At 37.7% G+C, this 20,714-nt stretch overlaps 1 protein-coding gene across 3 annotated transcripts in view; it reads left to right on the top strand.

Annotated features, from left to right (window-relative positions):
- Ophn1 (oligophrenin 1) overlaps positions 1 to 20,714 on the top strand; it is a 378,262-nt gene that overhangs the window by 261,327 nt on the left and 96,221 nt on the right. For all 3 annotated transcript variants that reach the window (XM_006257072.5, XM_039099689.2, NM_001107848.1), the window contains 3 exons: positions 8,934 to 9,018; positions 12,270 to 12,328; positions 13,085 to 13,190. In XM_006257072.5, coding sequence (XP_006257134.1) covers positions 8,934 to 9,018; positions 12,270 to 12,328; positions 13,085 to 13,190 — 250 coding nt within the window. The remainder of the gene's footprint in view (positions 1 to 8,933; positions 9,019 to 12,269; positions 12,329 to 13,084; positions 13,191 to 20,714) is intronic.

The raw sequence follows: 20,714 nt of genomic DNA, 5'->3' as shown, positions 1-20,714 counted from the left end.
AGGAAGCATATTTAACTGTTATTTAATTCCATTTAAGAGGATGTAAAAGTTCCACCCTTTTCCCTGCAAATGACTGAATTCCAATCTCCTTGTTCTATATTAACATCCTAAATCTCATTGCCAGTTCTTATCTTCCATCACTGGCATTTTGAGTCAATGACTTCCCTATTCTCCTTTCCATAGGATATCTTCTGGCACTCTTCTTTAAAATCTTCCTCTATATTAAAGCTACAGTTATAGCCCCAATCCTCCCTTCTTTTTTAGCCAGAGGAAAGAGAATAGGTCTTTGGGTTGCCTTACTCTGAGGGGTGTTGCTCAAGTTAGCAGCATAGGAGCTAATTTAGACAACAAGTTGCCTAGAGATCTCTGGTTCCAGGAAAGTGCAACAGAAATTGTATTTATAGAAGACATTAATTTTTTAGATAGCCATAAAACTTAATCAAATTGATTCTTAGCTCAAGGGTGGTAATTTGCCAACCCAGGACTTAAGTAGGAAATATCAAAACATGTATAAATCTCAGAAACATAATTTGACTAGTGAAAGCAAGTTTCAGAAAGATTCATATATTATCATTTGAGTAGTGTTAAAAGAATTGAAACAAAATTTTGTGTGTGTGTGTGTGTGTGTGTTTGTGTGTATGTTTATGTGTAGTGCATCACAGGAATGATAAATACCAAATTTCTATTAACTATTGATATTGATTGTCTCTGAGTAGAAAGGAATTGGTGCCTAGACTGCATCAATTTAATTGTAGTATTTTACTTTTTTATACAACTGTCTGAGAGGAATCGGTTATGAAGATATGATTAGCACATGGGTTTTTTCTTTAAGTTTTCCTTCTCATGTTTGAAAATGTTTTACCGGTTGATAAGACACCCATCATAAGTCAAACAAGATGTGTCTATAGATTGAATCTGACCCAGATGCCATCTTTACCACCTTGCTATTTATGGAAGCAAGTATTCTCTGTGGTAGAAAATGAAGTGTCTTTATGTCAACAGGTTGGAATCTATTCCACATGTATCTGGAGGCTATTAATACAATAGCAGTTCAGGATGAGTGATCTGGATTCTAACCAAGATGTAAGCTGGTTTTCATCAACCTTTATGTACTTACTTCCCTTTGTAAAATCATTGCATAACTTCTTGACAATATATACACATTACAGTTACTTCTTTACGACCTTGTTTTCTATCATACTTATATTAAGATTTTTATTCCTCTTGTGGATTCATAGACTCATATACAGACTCCATCTTGTTCTGATTAGGTCTAATTATTTCATAATCCAATTGACCGCTTCTATTCATCATGGAAGGCTGTTCTCAGATTTGCCGCTGGCTATCTCAGCACTATGTTAGAAACCCTGGAAAGCATTGTGCCTTTCTAATAAATATGATGTTCCACATTCATTGTATGTCTTGTGCCAAGATGAAGGCTTTCATGCTTTTCTGTTGACCTTGAGCCCACTTAGTTTTGAGTTATGGAATGATTCATGTATTGAACCTCCAGAGGGTAAAGATTTTACTTTATTTACTGTATATTCTTAGCTCCTTGAAACAGTCCTTGGAAAAGAATAACTACCTAATATGTGCTGAATAAATATGTCAATAATGACGTTATTCTTTTCAGTGGACACAATTTTATTGTGATTTCTAGACGTTAGACTAGTCTTAATGCAGTTTAGATACAACAGTGAGAGGATGAAACCTTCAGAATTCTAAGTTTGTGCTTAATTAACTTGGGGTTCTACCATTTTCCTTCTTCCTTTAATTATAATTTGATTTTTCAATGATTTCATGTTATATTTTCATAAATCCAAACACTTAATGCTAAGTTGTAGTTACTTTTAATAACTGAAATGTCTCTATATGTCTGTGCAAACTTTCTTCATATTTGATTCCTATACCTTTGTCCTTTCAGTATTGAATTTAGTACATTACACTGAGTTATCATTGTCTATGCTATAACATGCCTAGTTAGTTGCGTTTCTCAAAGTTTAAAAAGGAAGTCATATGTCTTTCTCACCAAGTCCCAAAAATATGTCTCCCATATGCTTTGAAGGTCAGCAAAACTACCTCCAGGTTTAGTAAATAGAGACAATTGCAAGACTTAGCATACAGTCATGCTCATGGCTATGATTTACTGTGATCAACAGACAAACCAAAATTAGCAAAGAGGAAATGTGTATGCAGTAGAATGCAGAAGAAAGAGGGTACAAGCTTCCATAAATCTCCTGGCAGTTACCTGAGATACACCTACCTCCTCTAGTCTTGGTTGTGATAGAACATGTAATATGTTGCACGGGGAGACAATCAGATTCTGATTTGCTAAGACTTTTATCAAGGCTGGTCATGAAGTTATATTAGCATGTAGCTTGTCTCCAAGACAACACCTTGGAATACACCGAAATGTTCATGAAATGAATTAATACTGAGCAATTGTGTCATGTTGTAACTTTGTCCAGGGCCATGTTCTCATACTGTCCAATTTTATACCTAGAAACTATTGATTGCTTTCCAATGTGTAAAGATAAATGGTAATTCTCTTGCCAGCATTTTCTTTTCAAATACTCTCAGTTGACCCTGGCCATGGCTCATTGTTTACTCTTTCTGCCAGTGACTATATCCTCCCTGAGCCATGTCATGTCATCTCTGGATAGGAGTTTGCTGATACTTTCCTTAGTTGAAGAGATTTACTTTGTTGTTGCTAGCTATGTCTTGATCCCCCACACCCTAAGCACATTCAGTTATCTTCCTTTATCACCGACCATTGTTGAAGTCCTTGCTCTAGAGCATCTTCCTGAGATGCTTCCTATTCTACATAGACAGTACCGTACATACTTACCACATAAGCTTATAAGGTTTCGGTTGATGGCCAAAGGTGGTTCATTTGCTCTCCTTAGAGTTAGGTTATATGTGAGAGATAAGGTATGACCTCAAAGGATATTGGAATCTCTTGTTGTTAGTTGGATAGTGGTGCACACCTTTAATCTCAGCACCTGGGGGTCAGATACAGGCATATCTCTGAGTCTGAGGTCAGCTTGGTCTGCATAGAGAGTTCCAGGGCAGCCAGGGTGATGTAATGCAACACTGGCTAGAAAAAAAATAAAGACAAAATAAAAAAAATCTTCTTGTTCACTGAAGTGGACTTGATAGTTCCAGAATTGTTGTGATGACCACAGATCTCCCCAGTAAAAGAGGACTTTCCAGTTTTAATCTAGGGTAAAGGAATTTACCTGTAAGTGAAGTCTGTAAATTATCCAGAAAGTTTGTGACTCTTTAAAAGATAAGAGAACACAGCATACCCATGCACAAATTTGGGAAAACAAAACCATTTAACTTTGATATAACAAAAAGATCACTGCAAGAGTGCAGAATGTATTAAGAACAGTGACAAACTTATCTAGCGTTTTGGAAATTGTGCCATTTCTAATTGAGCACTTATTATTTGTTTTACATATATACTCATATATATCAGGTTGACAATGTAAACTAACCGGTACTCATAGTAATGGACTATATGGAGCCTGGACCAGTGAACTTCTGTAATCAGGCTAGGCTATCTATCAGAGGTGGGATTGGGACACCAACTCAGACACAACCTACAACCCACAACCTGTCCTGCCTGCATGTGTTGGGGCAATGGTAGCTCAGAGTTTGTAGGAGTGGCTAACCAATGACAGATGTAACTTGAGGCTGAAGCCATGAGATAGAGGCCTATGCCCAACACTGCCTGGATGGCCCAGGTCCAGATGACTAAGAGACTTAGGGTAGAACCAAATATAAATGTATGGAGATTATAATTATACCATTCCCTGCTGTTCTTTCCTACCACAATCCCTTTCATTTACCCCCGTGCTCTCTTTCTAATTAATGGTCTCTTACTTAAATTATTATCACATGCATATGTTCATATTTACACACACACACACACACACACACACACACACACACACACACACAACCAAACGATGTAAATCTAACTTTCTCAGTCCATATAATGCCACATGTATGTATGTGTTCAGAGCTGATCATTGGATATTGGAAAGCAATTGTTGTTCTCTTCTCACTTTGAGCATTAGTAGTTCTTTGTCTAGGAGTCAAGGCCTTATGAGCTTTCCCTCAGCCATTAGCTCATTTATTGTGTCTCTTTGTTAAAGTGTTATTTAGATACCCTTGTTAAGACTGCCTTGACATTTCAAGGAGATGAAATCTCACAGCAGACTTCCTAGCTCTTACAATTGTTTCACTCCTTCTCCAAAACTGATCTCTGGCTGAGCCTTAGATGCAGGAGTTATATTGTAGATGTGTTATGTCAGTTGGGAGTAGGTTCCACAGCTCTGAATTTTGATTGGTTGTGTTTTTCTCCATCTGTTGCACAGACAAATTTCCTTGATGAGGGGAGGGGTACGAACATAGTTATCTGTGGGCATGAGGCCAAACATTTTGACTGTAGGTAGGGATTATGCTGATCTAGTAAAATGGTGGTTGTAGGTTCTCCTTCAAGATCTAGTACTACCTGAGGGCCTAGCTATACCACTCCTGGGCATATACCCAAATGGTGCTCCAACATATAACAAGGACACATGCTCCACTATGTTCATAGCAGCTTTATTGATAATAGCCAGAGGCTGGAAAGAACCCAGATGCCCTTCAACAGAAGAATGGATACAGGAAATGTGGTACATCTACATAATGGAGTACTACTAAGCTATCAAAAACAATGACTACATGAAATTCATAGGCAAATGGATGGAACTGGAAAATATCATCCTGAGTGAGGTAACTCAATCACAGAAAAACACACATGGTATGCACTTACTGATAAGTGGATATTATCCCTAAACTTGGATTACCCAAGATACAATCTACAGACCATATGAAGCTCAAGACAAAGGATGACTAATGTGCAGATGCTTCACTCCTTTTTAGAAGGGGGGAACAAGAATATTCATAGGATGAGATATGGAGACAAAGTATGGAGCAGAGACTGAAAGAAAGGCCATTTAGAGCCTGCCCCACCTGGGGATTCAGCCCATATACATATAGCCACCAAACTCAGACAGTATTGCTGATACCAAGGAGTGCATGCTGACAGGAGTCTGATATAGCTGTCTCCTGAGAGGCTCTGCCAGAGCATGACAAATACAGAGGTGAATGCTCGCAGTGAACCATTGAACCCAGAATGGAGTCACCATTGGAAAAGTTAGAGAAAGGTTTAAAGGAGCTGAGGGGGTTTGCAACCCCATAAGAACAACAATGCCAGCCAACCAGAGCTCCCAGGGACTAAACCACTATGCAGAGAGCACACATGGACAGACCCATGGTTCTAGCTACATATGTAGCAGAGGATGGCCTTGTTGGGAACCAATGGGAGGAAAAGCCCTTGTTCCTGCCGAGGCTGGATCCCCCAATGTAGGGGAATGTCAGGGTGGGGAGGTGGGAATGGGTGGGTGGTTGGGTGGGGGAACACCCTCATAGAAGATGGGGGACAGGGAGGGGATAGGGGGTTTATGGACAGGAAACTAGGAAAGGGGATAACATTTGAAATGTAAATAAAAAATCCAATAAAAAAAGATTCATGACTATTAGCCTTGGGCAGCTGACCAGGTTTCTGGTATTAGGTGTGATTTCCATCTTGTTGAACAGGTGTTAAATTTTAGAGAGCTGTTGGTTACTGCTAAGGTTTGCTTGTTTCTAGTGCATCCTTACAGGTATGTTGACATGCTGGTCATTGTTGTAGTTCATAGACAGTATCATTGGTTCATAGGTTCATAGGTAGTATTATTGGTTGCTTCCTTCCTTTGAAAGCTTACATGTTGTCTTCTTGTACCATGAAAGCCTGTTTGGGAGATAGGATTTCAGGTCTCATATCCAGCTCAAGACCTCTGATGTATGATGTACACGATGCCTTTATCTCTGGGGTCTTACCTCCCACTCAAGTAGTAACCAAGTACGTAGTAACCAAGTACTGCAATAGTAGCCTCCAGTAATTTGGGACAACTCAAAATAGTTTGAGACATCTCATGGACAACTCAAAAGAGGGCTTCTTATGCCTAGTGTTAGGACTTTTATTGAGTGGTCTATGGCTCTTGTATTTGTACACAGAGTTATATGTTATAGATATTATTGGGTATATAGTTAATAGTATGATTCCTTATTACTGATACCCTTACTATTTTGTTACCCTCCTCGCTCCTTCTGTATTTATATCTTTCCTGTTCCCTAATTAAAGCTCCTACTTCGTCTTCATATCACTTACTTGTAACTTGTTATTCCCCTTCCTAGCGCTCCTAAACCTGTAACAGTATTTTTGTTTTTTAACTTACCCTGTTTTTAAAATTACTCCAGATTATGCTCTCGCATTCGAAGATTTGGAGCTAGGAACCTCAGATGAGAGAGAATATGAGATGGTTGTCTTTCTGGGTTTGGATTATATCACTCAATATTATCTTTTCTAGTTCTATCTATTCACCTGCAAATTTCCTTTTACTTTATAGTTGACTAGTAGCCATAGTATATATGTACCATGTTTTCACCACCCATTTGTTAGTTTAAGGACATCTAGATTGTTGTCATTTCCTAGATGTGGTGAATAGAGCAGCAATAAGCATGGCTGAGTAAGTATCTGTGGAGTAGGGTGTTGGGTCCTTTGGCTCTAGGCCGACGGGTTACCACTGAGTCGTATGCTGAGCATATGGTTAGCTTTTGGAGGATTCTGTACACTGATTTCCATAGTGGCTGGACCAGTTTGAGATCCCTCCACGTTGAATGAGGGTTCCCTTTCCCTGACATCCTCTCCATTTTATGCTGTCAGTTGTGACCTTTTCCATTATGATTGAGGTAAGATAAAATTGACATCTGGGCAGAGATTTGTTTTCTAGGCGATCTCTTCTTGAATCTATAAATCAAAGTCATAGAGATAGCTAGTAGCCAATTGTAGTCTTTTGTAGGGCCTTGATGTGCTGAGATTTGTTTTGTTAGAAATTTGATTATTTGAGTTTTGTAGATTATACAGATATAGATGTTCTTTGCTTTACAATATTAGTTGAGGATACTAGAAATCTAAATCTTAACTACTTGAACATTGGCATGTAGCAATAGGTACCTTGTGTAAGGGTTGTACCGTAGTTAGACTAATTGGGGCTGGGTATTTCACTCCCTCTCAGCAGTTTCTCTTTCCACACTCTCTCCCTTCCGCCTCTCTGTGTGTGTTTTATCTGATGATTCCTTTCTGCATTTGTGGTTTGCCATTTATCATTAGTTTTTGGAAATTCTTAGTTGTTCAGTTCTTTTTTTTTCTGCTCTTTATTCTCTTGTTTTCTTTCCCATTTCTCACCCCGCACCCCCCCTCCCATGCCCCCGCCCTGGGAACTGAACTCAGGGCCTCACTCGTGCAATAAAAACACTCTGCTACTGAGGCTCCATCCAGAAATCTCTTTTTAATCTTTTTATCTTTCATTTCGTCAAGGTGCTTCTCATCACATGTACATGATCACTTTCATAGCTTTAGATCCTGTTTTCCCTTCTTCATCTGGTTTTGTTTGTCTTTCCATTTTGGAAATGCACATTGGCATTTCTTCAGACTCACTGATGTTTCTCTCAGCTGTGTTCAGTTCCTACGGGCATCCTACCTTCCCATTACAATGCTTTGATCTTTAGCACTTGTTTTTATGATCCTTGGATTTTGTATCTATCTTCTGTTTCATCCATCTCTTCTTTTATGCTATCCATTTTTGGGTATTATAGCCCTTAATATTAATCACAGCTGTTTCAAATTCCGAAGTTATATTTCAAAGTATCCATATGAAAGTGTGGTTCTCACATTTCTTCCTCATCCTTAAACATTATTTTCTCACTTTTTGTAAGCTAGACATGATGTAATGGATAAAAATAACGGAGGTGCATGTCCCTTCAATATGAAACTTTATGTTTGACTCAGGTTAAATTTGTGGTTTTGACTTTTCTCTATCTTTGGTTTCCCATAGAGGCTTAGTAAACTGTCTCATGTTTTTAGTCAGAATGGGTACTGTTAGTATGCAGAAGGCTGATTGATGTGGTGGTCAGGGAAGGGGAAGTGTTCCACAACCCTTGCCATTCTTTGTCTTCTAGTGCCCTTATCCCACTGGACTGTGACCTTTCCCAATGCTTCTCAGTTTATTTTTGATGTCCCTTTTTAGAAGAGACAGACTGGGTGTAGAATTGAATATTTTCTTCAACTACCCAGTTCATTCAGACTGTGGTAAAACTGTAGAGTATGGTAAAATAGTTTCTGTTAAGGCCTCAAAGCTCTAGGCCCATGGCCACTTTTCTTCCACCTTTACTAGAATCATGAATTAGTTCGTTTCTTTTTCCTCTTAGATTTGAACTCTGGACAACTGATAGATAGCATTCTTAATGGAAAATTAAGGAGCAACCAGACCCACAGGGTTCCTTAATGGGATTTGTGCACTCAGTTTTGCCTCTGAAACTCAAATATATTGGGTCTTAGCATTTTTTATTCCATTTACAGATTATTTTTCCTGTGTTGGTACTGGTTTCCATGGTGTTTCTGCTCTTGAGCTTCTGCCAGCTCGTGCTGACTCTGTAACAGGCTGTTTGTCTTCACATTTTGGCAACGGTAGTTGTCTTTGCCATTGCAGGATTTTGGTAATCTGCAGAGTCATTCAGTTCCTTTGGCATTTTTTTTCTCATAGGGCATCTGGAAGTGATGATTTGCAAACTTCTTACATACTAGGCTAAAACACAAGAGATTTTTGAAAGCACAATAGATTTCTTTTTGCAAAGTGTTAGACTCTTAAATATTCAATGTATTAGATTCAATGTGACAATCTTCTAATTAATAGATTTCATTGTAAAAGGAAGGTAACAGGTACAATTTTTTTTTTTGGAAATTTAACTGTCCTTGTTGTTGTTTGTTTTTCTCTTAGATCCAAAATGTCCAGGGGATGTCGACTTCTATAACAGTGACTGGGATATTAAGACAATCACAAGCTCTTTAAAATTCTACCTCAGGTATTCTCTACTTGATTTGGGATTTTGCTCCTCATCATTGGTGACATTTGTCTGGATAAAGATTGGAGTGTAGTCTCGGGTTCAGAAAGTTGGAAAAGGTTGCTAAATAAAAGGATTTTTGTCTAAGAAAGTATATATGATTTTTGTTTGTTTGTTTGTCTGTTTATCTTTAAGTATATTTATATAGCCCAGGCTGGAATAGAAATTGGGTGGGGGAATACTCTCATAGAAGAAGGGGGTGTGGGATGGATAGGGGGTTTATGGATGGGAAACCAGGAAATGGGGATAACATTTGAAATGTAAATAAATAAATATCAAATAAAAAAAAGAAAGAAATTGATATAACCATCCTGGCTCAGCCTTGTGAATGCTAGAATTATAGCCATGTGCCATCAGCTTAAGATCTAGAAAACATACTTTTTTTAATGTGAGGATTTACTATAAAATGTATGAAGATCAGATTTGTTATTCAAAAAACAGTCTATGCTTTAAACTATCAGATATAGCCCAGAAATTGAAGAAGGCTATAATGTGCCTTCATGTTTTAATCCATATAAATTGAATTATAGATGAAAGTACAATGTTGGAGATAAGTGAAGTAACAGCAGTAAGAAAAATATTAATTTAATAGAAAATTTTGGGGATACAGCGCCAATAAAATTAATGTCCTTTATATTGGCATAATTATATGCTATTTAAAATACATTTGAAAATGCATATATATGTTATACAAATACTATATGCATATACATTCTATTAATTTTTTGAGGCAGAGTCTCACTTTGTAGCCTGGCCTGAAACTTCCTATGAGGACCAGGTCAGCCTCCAACTTGAGATCCACTTGCCTCTGCCTTTGGATAGCTGAAGTTAAAGGCGTATGCTAGCACACATGGTGTCCCGTTCAGTTTTTCATTACCATTCTTTATGCCCTGAACTATTTGAGACCCAAGTACCTTCAGTTTTTGTGAGCTTTTAGCGTCAAGATAGGTGTTTAAACTCTCATTATTCCAAACGGTTGGGTCATGACACTACTGTTGAGTTACCTTCAAGTATAGCATCATCTTGATGTAGTTCTAGTTTCATATAAATAGGAATGTGTTTTTCAGAAACATGTCTACTCTGTCTTCCAATGAGAGAAAAGGAAATGCTGTTGGAGGGCTTACTGTGTGGTAGGCAGTATGCTAGTTGCTTCTATTGACACTTTCATTGGTATTTTTTATCCCAGTACTTGTGTACCACAGGCAGTGCAATGCTCTGTTTTACAGATTGGGAAACTGAGGTTCCTGCTTCTCCAACAGAGTATGATTGTGGTTATAGGTGGTATTTTTTTTTAAAACTTAAATCTATGCTTTAAGACATTTACTTGCCCTGGGGTTTCTCTGTCCATCCCTGTTTTCAATGTTTTTGGACTACGTTGATTGTTTAATAAAGAGAGAGCAATCTTATATAAATGATTTTCAAAGACTTGGAAGAACGAGAGTAGCTGATGACTAACTGATGTACTGTCCATATCCTCCTTGAAAGGAGTTAGTATTTTCAAAGATGTGTTTCAAAGGATTTCTCCAATTTAAACCTTTTCTAGCGCAAGTCTAATCAGCAGAAGGTCAAGCCTAAAACTCTGACTGTGCAGCACATTTAGTAAGAGTTGAGCATCGTCGGGGCTGTGATATACACTAGCCTGTCATTACTATTGATTTATTTAAATTTAGTTTTCAACAAAGGAGAATTTACTTTGGCTCCTTGCAGGGAAGTGGCAGTAAGAATATGAGGTCACATTGTATGCGTAGTTAAGATGCAAAGCTTATTTATTGTTATTTTTCTTTATGTAAAGATTTGTATCAGGACAAAAATGGTATGAAGAGTCTTGCATGGAGTTCTTTTACTAGTGTGTGATCATGAGAGAGAAAGCAATCCAGTTAGGGCTAACAGACAGAATAGGAATCAATCTGCAAGAAAGTGAATGTGCTAGACCATAGGGACATCTGGATTAGCCATGGAAAAATAATGTTTATTAAGAAATTAGATGTGGGGACCTTTATGGGCCTTTCAGTGGCAGGAGTGGATATCATAATTGTGCTGGTGCTTAAGTCCACAAGGACAGATGTCCCTCCTGCTCCAGAAAAGATAGCAGACTGTTAGGAAAAGAGCAACACAAAGTTTTATGACATCTCTGTATTGTACAGTGGTTGATACCACTGAAATAGAGTCAAACCAATAAACAAAGTATAAAAATGAGTATATTCCATATAAAACTATTCATTTTCCTTCTCTAGAAAGGGAAAGATCTGACTCATGAGCCCATGTGCTTATTTACAGAAGCCAATGTGGCTGCTGTCTGTAGAAAAATAAAGGCACTGTCATGAAAATGCCAGTTACATATGACACGTGTGCAGTATGAACATTTCCTAGCGTCTATAGCTATTTGAGTTTTCCAGCCCTCTAGTGTTGTAAAAAGAGGAAGGAGCCATGATGAATTCCCAGAGAAGGTCCAGAAAGGCCAAATGGTTGAGAGAAAAATCGAAATCAAGTGATTCAGCAGAATCCAAGAGGTATGTCTCAGGGAGGCTTGTTAACAAGCACAAAGATGCCACAACAAGGTCAAGTAAAGAAAAGAATGACAGTTGCCTTTATGTGCAGCAGCAAGGCAGTCAGTCACTGGTGGTATTGGTAGAACAGTTTACTTGGAGCACTTAGGGTGAGTCAGATTCTAATGGATTAAGAGTAAACCATGGGATTCCAGGACAAAGAAGTAGAAATGTCATGTACACTATTTTCTATAGAAACCTGGCTGGAAATGTGTACCACATCTCATCAAATGATCTTGTCTAAGCTTCGGCTTTTATGGTTAGTGATTTCCCAGGTTTTGACTCCATCCTATAACTCATCACATAGTTTCAATCCCACTCTACTTCATAGAATGAATGGAAGGATCAAATAGGACAGGTACGACAGTGCCTTGGAAATTCTTCAGATCCATCAGCTTGTAAGCACATGTTCATGTTTCGAATATGTCTATCTGAGAAATAGCAGGACTGGTTTTCATTTCCTGTCACTCTGTGGAGTTAACTGGAGACCTTGGCTAGAAGCATCAGCCTATATTTTTGCAGACCTTCTGTTAAACTTGGATTCCGCTGGTAAAGCTTCCATGAAATGTGTGCAAATCAGGCTAAGTGTTGGGGCCTTACTTCTCCTAGAACTGAGTCCAAGGTTACTCCTTCCTCTAAAAAAGTGATGATCTCCATCCATTTCAGGAATCTCTCAGAACCTGTCATGACTTATAAGCTCCACAAAGAGCTCGTCTCTGCTGCCAGTAAGTATTTGGGTTACTAGATCAATTGTGTTGTCCTGGTTTCTTAGTAACTTCATAGCAATAAGCTAGAAAAACGGATTTGAGGGAAAAATTCCCAAAGTCAACGTAGATTTTTGCCCACTGCCAAGTGAGAATATTTCTGCTTGCTAGCTTTCAGAGGTAGATAATTTTTATAATCAATGTTAGGGGCATGGTTTTAAGAAAACTGGTTAAATTGAGGCATGTGGTGTATGTATGCTTCTGGGCTCTGTGATTGACTTCGGAAGGCAGCAGCCATAGTATCTTACACATAGTGCTGTGGTAGGTGCTGAAAGGTTTCTTACTAGAGACTCTGCTTGGGTCTTTAGAGACAACCTGCTGTGACTACAGTTCTGCCTGCCTCAGAGACTATCTTGTCCGCCCATCCCCCACTTTTCCTTCATCTCTCTAGACTTATATTTGGTTTCTTTTGATCTTTAATTTCTCCTTGCCATGTTTGGTTTTGTTTCTGCTTTTTTTCTCATTTATCCTGTCTGTGCCCATTTACCTGTTTACTCTCTTTCCCTTTTTTTATTCTTTCTTTCCCTCTCTCCCCTGTTCCTTCGCTCACCTTTCTTCTTTTTCTTTTCCTTCTCCTTCTTTTGTGTTCAGGTGTGTGTGTGTGTGTGTGTGTGTGCTTGTGTGCACGTGTGTGCATGTATGTTGTGTAGACATGTGTGAGTTTCCTTAATCCAGTCACCTGAGAGCTATCCCATCCCTCTTTGTTCTCTCTGCCAGAATCTGACAACCTGGATTACCGTTTGGGGGCTATTCACTCCCTAGTATATAAGCTACCAGAAAAGAACCGCGAGATGCTGGAACTTCTAATCAAACACTTGGTAAAGTAAGTAACTGCTGGGTTTTCCGAAAGAGTCTCTGTTGAGGGTGTAACACACATCATATGATTAAGGAACTGCCTTTCAACCCATATAGCACTATCCCCCAACTTTTTCTTTTCTTTTCTTTTCTTTTCTTTTTTTTTTTTTTGTTCTGGAGCTGGGGACTGAACCCAGGGCCTTCCGCTTGCTAGGCAAGCGCTCTGCCACTGAGCTAAATCCCCAACCCCCTCTGGTTTGTTCTTTTTTTCCCCCCAACTTTTTCTTAGGCCATTTGAATATTCTCTGAGCCAGATCAATTTTGCCTTCACCCATTTATGAAAAGTGGAGTCAACAGGCCCCAGAACTGTCTTAGCTGAAAGGCAACATTAGGGTAAGTATGCTGTGCACCAGGACCAGACATGGACTTAACTGTAGGAGAAGCCTAGTTGTGTATTCCAGTTCTACAACTTACTTGGCCGTCTAGTAGCAAGCTAGCCTCTCTGAGCCTCTATGTGTTCATCTCTATGATGCTAATACTGATGACTATGAAGGGTACCAGAAAGTGCAATGAAGCTAAGCCCTGTGTTCAAGAAGACAAACATATTAAGAGAGTGGTGAATTTGGGGCAAGATCCTACTCAGCTAAACTTATTGTTTCTGTGTTTGCCATTGAACAAGGAATAGTTCTATCTAGGCATTACTATTATCTGGTTGATGCTTTCATTTGGCCTTTTAGTCTGGAATGAACTACAGTCCAGAAATGGAGGACATAGGCTTCTTTTGATCTACATCTTGAGGAATGGTGGTCCACACCTTTATCAGCCACGCAGATCTCTGAGTTCACAGTCAATCTACAGAACAAGTTCCAGCTGAGCTTAGGCAGTGAAGGAGTTGGAAAACAGAAAGCTGGTGATAATGTATTAGAACAAGGGAGCCATGTTCCAGCCCCAGCAAACAGCAGAACTTGGCAGCTTTAGTCACCTGGCTTCTATTCTTTAGAGGCAAGAATAGAAGAGACTTACTGGGACAATTGATGCTGGTTAGTTGGAGCTAAGAAATTAGTGGTGATTAAAAAGAGACCAGCATCACTGAGATGAAATCTTCTGGGAAATATTTTCTGAGAGCACAACGAAGCTGTGTTCCAGAAATAGCCAAGATAGCTACCTTGATGATAACGAACTGTACCTCTGAACCTGTAAACCATTCCCAATTAAATGTCCCAATATAAGAGTTGCCTTGGTCATGGTGTCTCTTCACAGCAATGAAACCCTAACTAAGATATGCTCCATGATGATGCTTCATGGAAAAGTTTCAAGGTTTGTGAACAAAGATTAATTTTTCCTGGATTGAAACGAAGACAGAAAGCATGCTTTTCAGAAGTTATCAAACTTGGGGTGCTTATTCCAGTTCTGTTGCTAGCTCATCTGATTGTTTTTTCCCTCTCAAGGCATCTCCTGGTATTTTAAGCAGTAATGTGTAAAAAATACTTAGAAATATAATGCATCTTAAACATATATTTAGCAAAAATGCCTATCAACACACTTCCAAAATTCATCAGTGCTATATTGAACAGTATCTAGGGAGAATCTGAACACCTAGAATTCAGGCATTTACTGATAGTGAGATTTCAAACTAAGGGCCTTCTTGGCTTCCTCTGTGGTGTATCTTGAGCAGTCTATCTGCACCTTAGGTCTTCCTCAGAAATCTCAATCAGCATGTGCATTCTAAGATGATTTTGCACTTCTACATCAGGTAGATATTGAAGATGCTGTTAAAAATAATACACATGCATGACAAACATTAGAATTTGGTTGATTGTCGATGTCGCAGCACAGGCTAATAAAGAATATTAAGAGACATGTTCTCTCCAAAATGTACTTTGATATAATCGTAGTGAAACAGAAAAAACAACAAAGAAATCATTTGCACATTAATTTGAAATTGCTCTAGGGAAATAACTGGGTTAACTGAGGAAATAACTGAGGTCTAACTCTAATTTGTTATGTGATCTGATATAAGTTCTGCCACTGTTTGACCCTCAGTTAATGTAGAATTAGAAGGACATGAATCAGCTGATCTTAAAGTAGCCTTTTAGCTGTGACTTTCTGAAAATCTAATGTGTGACAAGAGCCCTAGGACTCATGACAACATTCCTGCTGGGAACGAGTGATGAGGTTTCTGGCTCCATCTTCCCATCTACCTGCTTTACTTCAGCATTCCTGGTCTTCAAAATCATTAAAACCAAAAGAAAAACATATAGATGAATCATAGAAATGGAAAGACTTAAATGCGTGGGAATTTAATACTCAATTTCACCATAGTAATTAAATGCAAGTTAAACTTGTACTGAGCTACTCATTCATTGACAAATTTCAGTTCCCATTTTCTATCAAGATTATGGGGAAACAAGCACTCTGATTAATTGCAATATTAGTTCAGTATGCTCCTAGAAAGGGGGATTCAAAACTATTTAACATATATGCATAATAATATGCACTTTACCAATCATGCTTTTGGTTTCTATTCTAAAGATACATCTCCACAAATACAAAACAGAATATGCGCAGTGTTAGTCAGTACAGCATAATTTTAATAATAAAAATTAGACCCAGTACAAATGTCCAACAATGAATACTTGTTGAGTGAATAGGAATATATTAAACCATGTAGCATTCTGTAGTCATAAAAAAGAGTAAGTATGTCTGTGCAGTTTTTCCCCTTGGGGTGCATTAGATGTCTTAGGCTATAAAACAGGTAACAACAACAAAAGACTTAAGTCATAAATCAGGGGATATAATATTCTAGTGTTTTTTCCTAACAGATGAAAATTAAAAACATAAGAATACACACACTCGTTAAAATTTTTCAAATGAAGCACAATCCAATTTTGAGAAATACCTTTAATCCCAGCCCTTGGAGACAGAGGCAAGTGTATCTCTGTGAGTTCTAGGTGAGCCTGGTCTACAGAGCAAATCCCAGGACACCCAACTCTACACAGAGCCCCTGTCTCAAAAATGATTCCCAAAATTAATTATAGGATTCTGCATGACTCAGGAATTCTATTTTCTACATTAAAAAAACCCATGGTAAATAAAAAAAGATGTCTATACAAAACCAAATAGATATTTATGATGGACTGTCTGTAGTTATTCAAAGGTGGAAATAAACCAATCACCCATCACGATATAAGTGGATAGACAAAATATTGCATACTAGTAAGGAGCCACTGGTATTGGATGTGGTGGTCCTTTATGGGATAATGAAAGTTTCTGGAATTAGACATTGGTGACAGTTACATTAGTCTATGAATATACTAAAAACCATTGAACAATAAATACCCTGTCAAATGGGTGAAGTTTATAGCAGATATCCCTCAACAGAGTTATGAAAGTGGCTATACACGGGGGGGTGGGTATTAATGGTATGGAGGGTTAAGAGGCGAGATTTAGATCCCTTTAAGTCACCCCTGATATATGTCTTATTTCAAATCAATACTAATTTGTACAAGTCCAAAAATAAAATGAAAAGAAAGCAAATGTTAGGAACCCTAAAACAGTATGCTGAGTAACCAGATGAATGCCTATCAACTGAATAATAGAAGCACCCAGAGAAAGCAGCCAACGTGTCAGCACATGCCTGTGCCTATCCCTAATGAAGCAGCCCTTAGAAACAAGAAGAACCACAAAGACATTTTAAGCATCATCCAATAGGTTTATTAGTAGTCATATAAATATGATCTAAAATACAGATATATTTTACAAGGAAGGAACAGCTAAATGTGTATACATATATGTGTTCACACACAAGTTTAACATAAGTGAAGGTTCACGATGTAAGAAAAGGAGAACTGGATACAAAATTAGAAATGAGGAGAGGAGTTTTGCAATATTAAAGTTAAAAGGGAACATCTTTCCCCTTTACTTTGAATTCAATATGCAAAGTAAAACAAAACTATCTTTTCCAACCTTGAAATAATTCTTCCTTTTAAAAAAAAGTGAGTACACCTAGTGCCCAGTTCTTTGTTTCTAAATAGTATTCCCATTTAAAAGGGAACAGAGTGGCTTAGAAAAGTGGCCATTCCACATCTGGGGTTTGGAAACACATCATGATTCCTGGGTAAATTTTAGCACAAAGAAAGGAATTTGCTCAATGGTGATGATATTAATGACCTTCTGGGGAACTTGAACATCAATATTAGCTAACAACACATTGAAGAAGCAGAAAGTTATGTGGAAGTTGGTAAAGAGAGAAAAGGCTATTTTAGAAGAACAACAGCTAATGAATTTGGGAATGACAGCAAAATCGTTAGTTTGCAACTGCACTGCCCTGTTTTAAGTACTGATCAAAACCAAAAGTAATATTGAGTGACGAGAGGTCATTCCTATCCTTACTAATTATAAATGGACTATGCGCATCTTTCCAATATGGCTCTGGGACACATACTGCCTTAAATCATTAATCAGTGTTAGCATAAGCAATAATGATGTGAGTTCCCACTACATGCCTCCAAATTTTAAAGAGTGTGAAGTATAAAGTATAAACTATGAAATGTGTAACACGTTCAAACAAAGAGACAAAAGGTTACAAATATAGAGAAGGATGTAACATTGTATAAGACTATTGGCTTTGACTTATCAAAAAATCTCAGTATCATGGGAAACAAAGGTAGAGATTCTATGAAGCAAATACAGTGCATGAACTTTTAATTCCATGTGAAAACTCAGGTTAAAAGCCTTTTTCCCCCCTTTGACACTTGAGAACATTTGAGTATGATATAGATATTAGACAGTATGGAATTATTGCAAATTTTCTTATACATGAAAATTATGTTATGGTCTACTAGGAAATTTTGCTTGGTCTTTGAATATGAATGTTGGGAATTTAGGGATTAATCAATGTACTTCCAAAAAAAAAATCCTAGAGAAAGCAAATGCAGCAAAATATTGATTACTTAAGCTCCATTCAGTGTAGGCCGACCAAATGTCCACATTACTTGTCTTAGTCTTTCATCACTGTGGCAAAATACTTGAACAAAACGACCTCTGGGAGAAAATATTTCTTTTGGTCTACCACTTGATCATAGTAGAGTGGGAGGGGATGGACATGGCAAAACAACACACATCAGATCATAGTGGTAAGGATTAAGAAAGGAAAAGAGGCAGAGAAAGAGGGAGGGATGGAGGGAAGTAGAAAGAGAAAGAGATTGGACATAGTGTGACTACGAATATACCAGTTTAGTGGGCTTTGTCTATTTTTCCCCTGTACTCCACATGTGTCCTAAGGCTATGGGATGTGTTGTTGTTAGTACTTAGTTAATACGCCATGAAAATGACCTGACAGAAATACTCAGAGGTGATCTCTCCAATTTTAGCTGTTTCTCATTCCAACAGTAGCTACTCAAGATTATTCATCATAGTAACTATATCCAATATTTTTAGATGTTTAAAAACCTTTATATATTTAGACAATGTAAATAAAAAAGGGTTAGTACTGTTTAGAAAACTTACACGAGGAAAAAGAAAATTCACATACTTTCCAAACACATGCCAACTGTTGCTTGATAGTGTATATGATGATCATATATGTAACTTTGTAATATATCTTGCTTCTTGTCTATTTTCTAAGTTAATAATAGGCAAAATAAATAGACCTCTACCAGTTTGGGGTTCTCAGTTAGCTAGTTCTTTTTTTTGTGCCTGTAGTTTTCATTAAGATAGGAGGTCACTAATGGTTTCCTCTCCAGCAATCTCACAATTAATGGAAAACTACAACGGAAGAAAATGCTGTGCCTAATTCTGCCATTCATATATGTGTTTATCAGTAAGCAGACACAAAGGGAGCTGTGCAGCCTGTTCTATAAACTAAATGAAGTCCCATTTCTCTGTACTTTCTGATGCTTTGACAACAACATCTTTTGTGAAAGTTTTACTCGAGGCAAATGAGAAAACGCAGTAGTATAATTGCAGTCAGTCACTAAAATTCCATGACTTAATGGAGGAGATGTAAGACGTTCACAGTCTTGGGCCTATACTGCCATTTGGAAGGTTCAGGGCTATTATGTTTACTGGATTCTCATTTTTGTAATAATACTCCTTTTCAGAAGCAGGGCTATAGAAATTAGAAAGTGCAGAAAAGCAAAACAAAAATTATCTCACATTATCCTCGCACTCCGTAATCATCACTGATAATCTAACACATATCTTTTCTAAATCTTTTGTGCTGATGTGTTTATGTATAACCATATCTGTATTTGCTAATAATATGAGATTATGGTCTTCTTCAGCTTCCCTCTCTACTGTCTTAGGTATTTGTGACAGACATGAATGTAACTGAGGAAGGCTAGAGACTCTTAGTCCTCTTACTCTGTTTCTTGAGTTCTGGGATTAAAGTTCTACATCTCCATGCCTGGCATCTACTTACTTTCGTCTACAGTTTCTGCCTTTCCAGACTCTATTAACACATTCCTAGTTGACATTAAAAACTGCCCTTTTAAGGTGTTTGTCTAAGTATATTAGCTATATCATCATATATCCCACCTATCTTTTTTGTCCTTTTTGTCTCTTTAAAGGCTGAATAGATTCAAGTGAGCTCCTCTGTAGCTAAAGCAAACAGTAGATGATTGGTGTGTACCTCTGCTTCATCACATCTAGAGAGTCATAGCTTTGCTTTATTTTCTTGATCTTCACATTATCCAGTGCTATAGCCTTCTATCTGTTCACAGAGGGCTGTGGAACCATGTGTTAGTCACAGTCAGTAGCTATATCTTGTACACTTGTAGCTCATGAGAAATACTTTTTATTGATTGTTGTGGTAATTAGCAAAGCTTCCGTTGTTCACTGGAGATAGTGTTGGCAACAATTTCTGTTACTCTTTTAAATTCAACTAGTAACTCTTAGAGCATAAACGTATAGACTCTTGACTATAAATAATATAATCGCAAATGTAAGAGGATACCCATTCAAACTAAAGAAAACCTATGGAAAATTTTTCTCATTGGTTCTGAGGGTACTTTTCTTTTTCAAGTTATCTACATTCTGAAAGCATCTTAGAATCATGGGTTTATTAAAATTACTGTTTGTAATTATCATATTCTCTGTATGCATCAACCTGCTGATGGCTACTCTATTTGCATAGAGTCACTGATGCCCTTAAGATGTATTCATTTTCAGTTTATTGTTGTATTTAAAGTGCTTTCAAATAGTATATGATGATTTGACAAGGAAATTGTTTTTCTTTCTGATTGCTACATTACATAATGGTTTGGTTTTAATTGTGCCACTGAAGAAGTCTAGGACATTGTACTATGTTGAAGTATATCTTGTAAGTTACAGATAAAATGCTACTGATGGAGAAGGCTAAACCTGTCTCCCCTTAAAAGAGGGCACCATTTTCAGGGAGAGGGACTGGTTCTTTTGGGAGCTGACGCTCTCTGTTATGAATTTTCCATTTGAATAAATTTGTATTATGCAAGACTTCTAGTATGTATATGCAAAAAAACTAAATGAAGGAAGCAGTACAAAGAACTCTAGTGTACTCATCACCTAGAGTCAG

Source organism: Rattus norvegicus, chromosome X (genome assembly GCF_036323735.1).
Source record: "Rattus norvegicus strain BN/NHsdMcwi chromosome X, GRCr8, whole genome shotgun sequence".
Taxonomy (NCBI): domain Eukaryota; kingdom Metazoa; phylum Chordata; class Mammalia; order Rodentia; family Muridae; genus Rattus; species Rattus norvegicus.
Note: the sequence above shows the minus strand (reverse complement) of the source record. Positions and strands in the feature narration are given on the sequence as shown.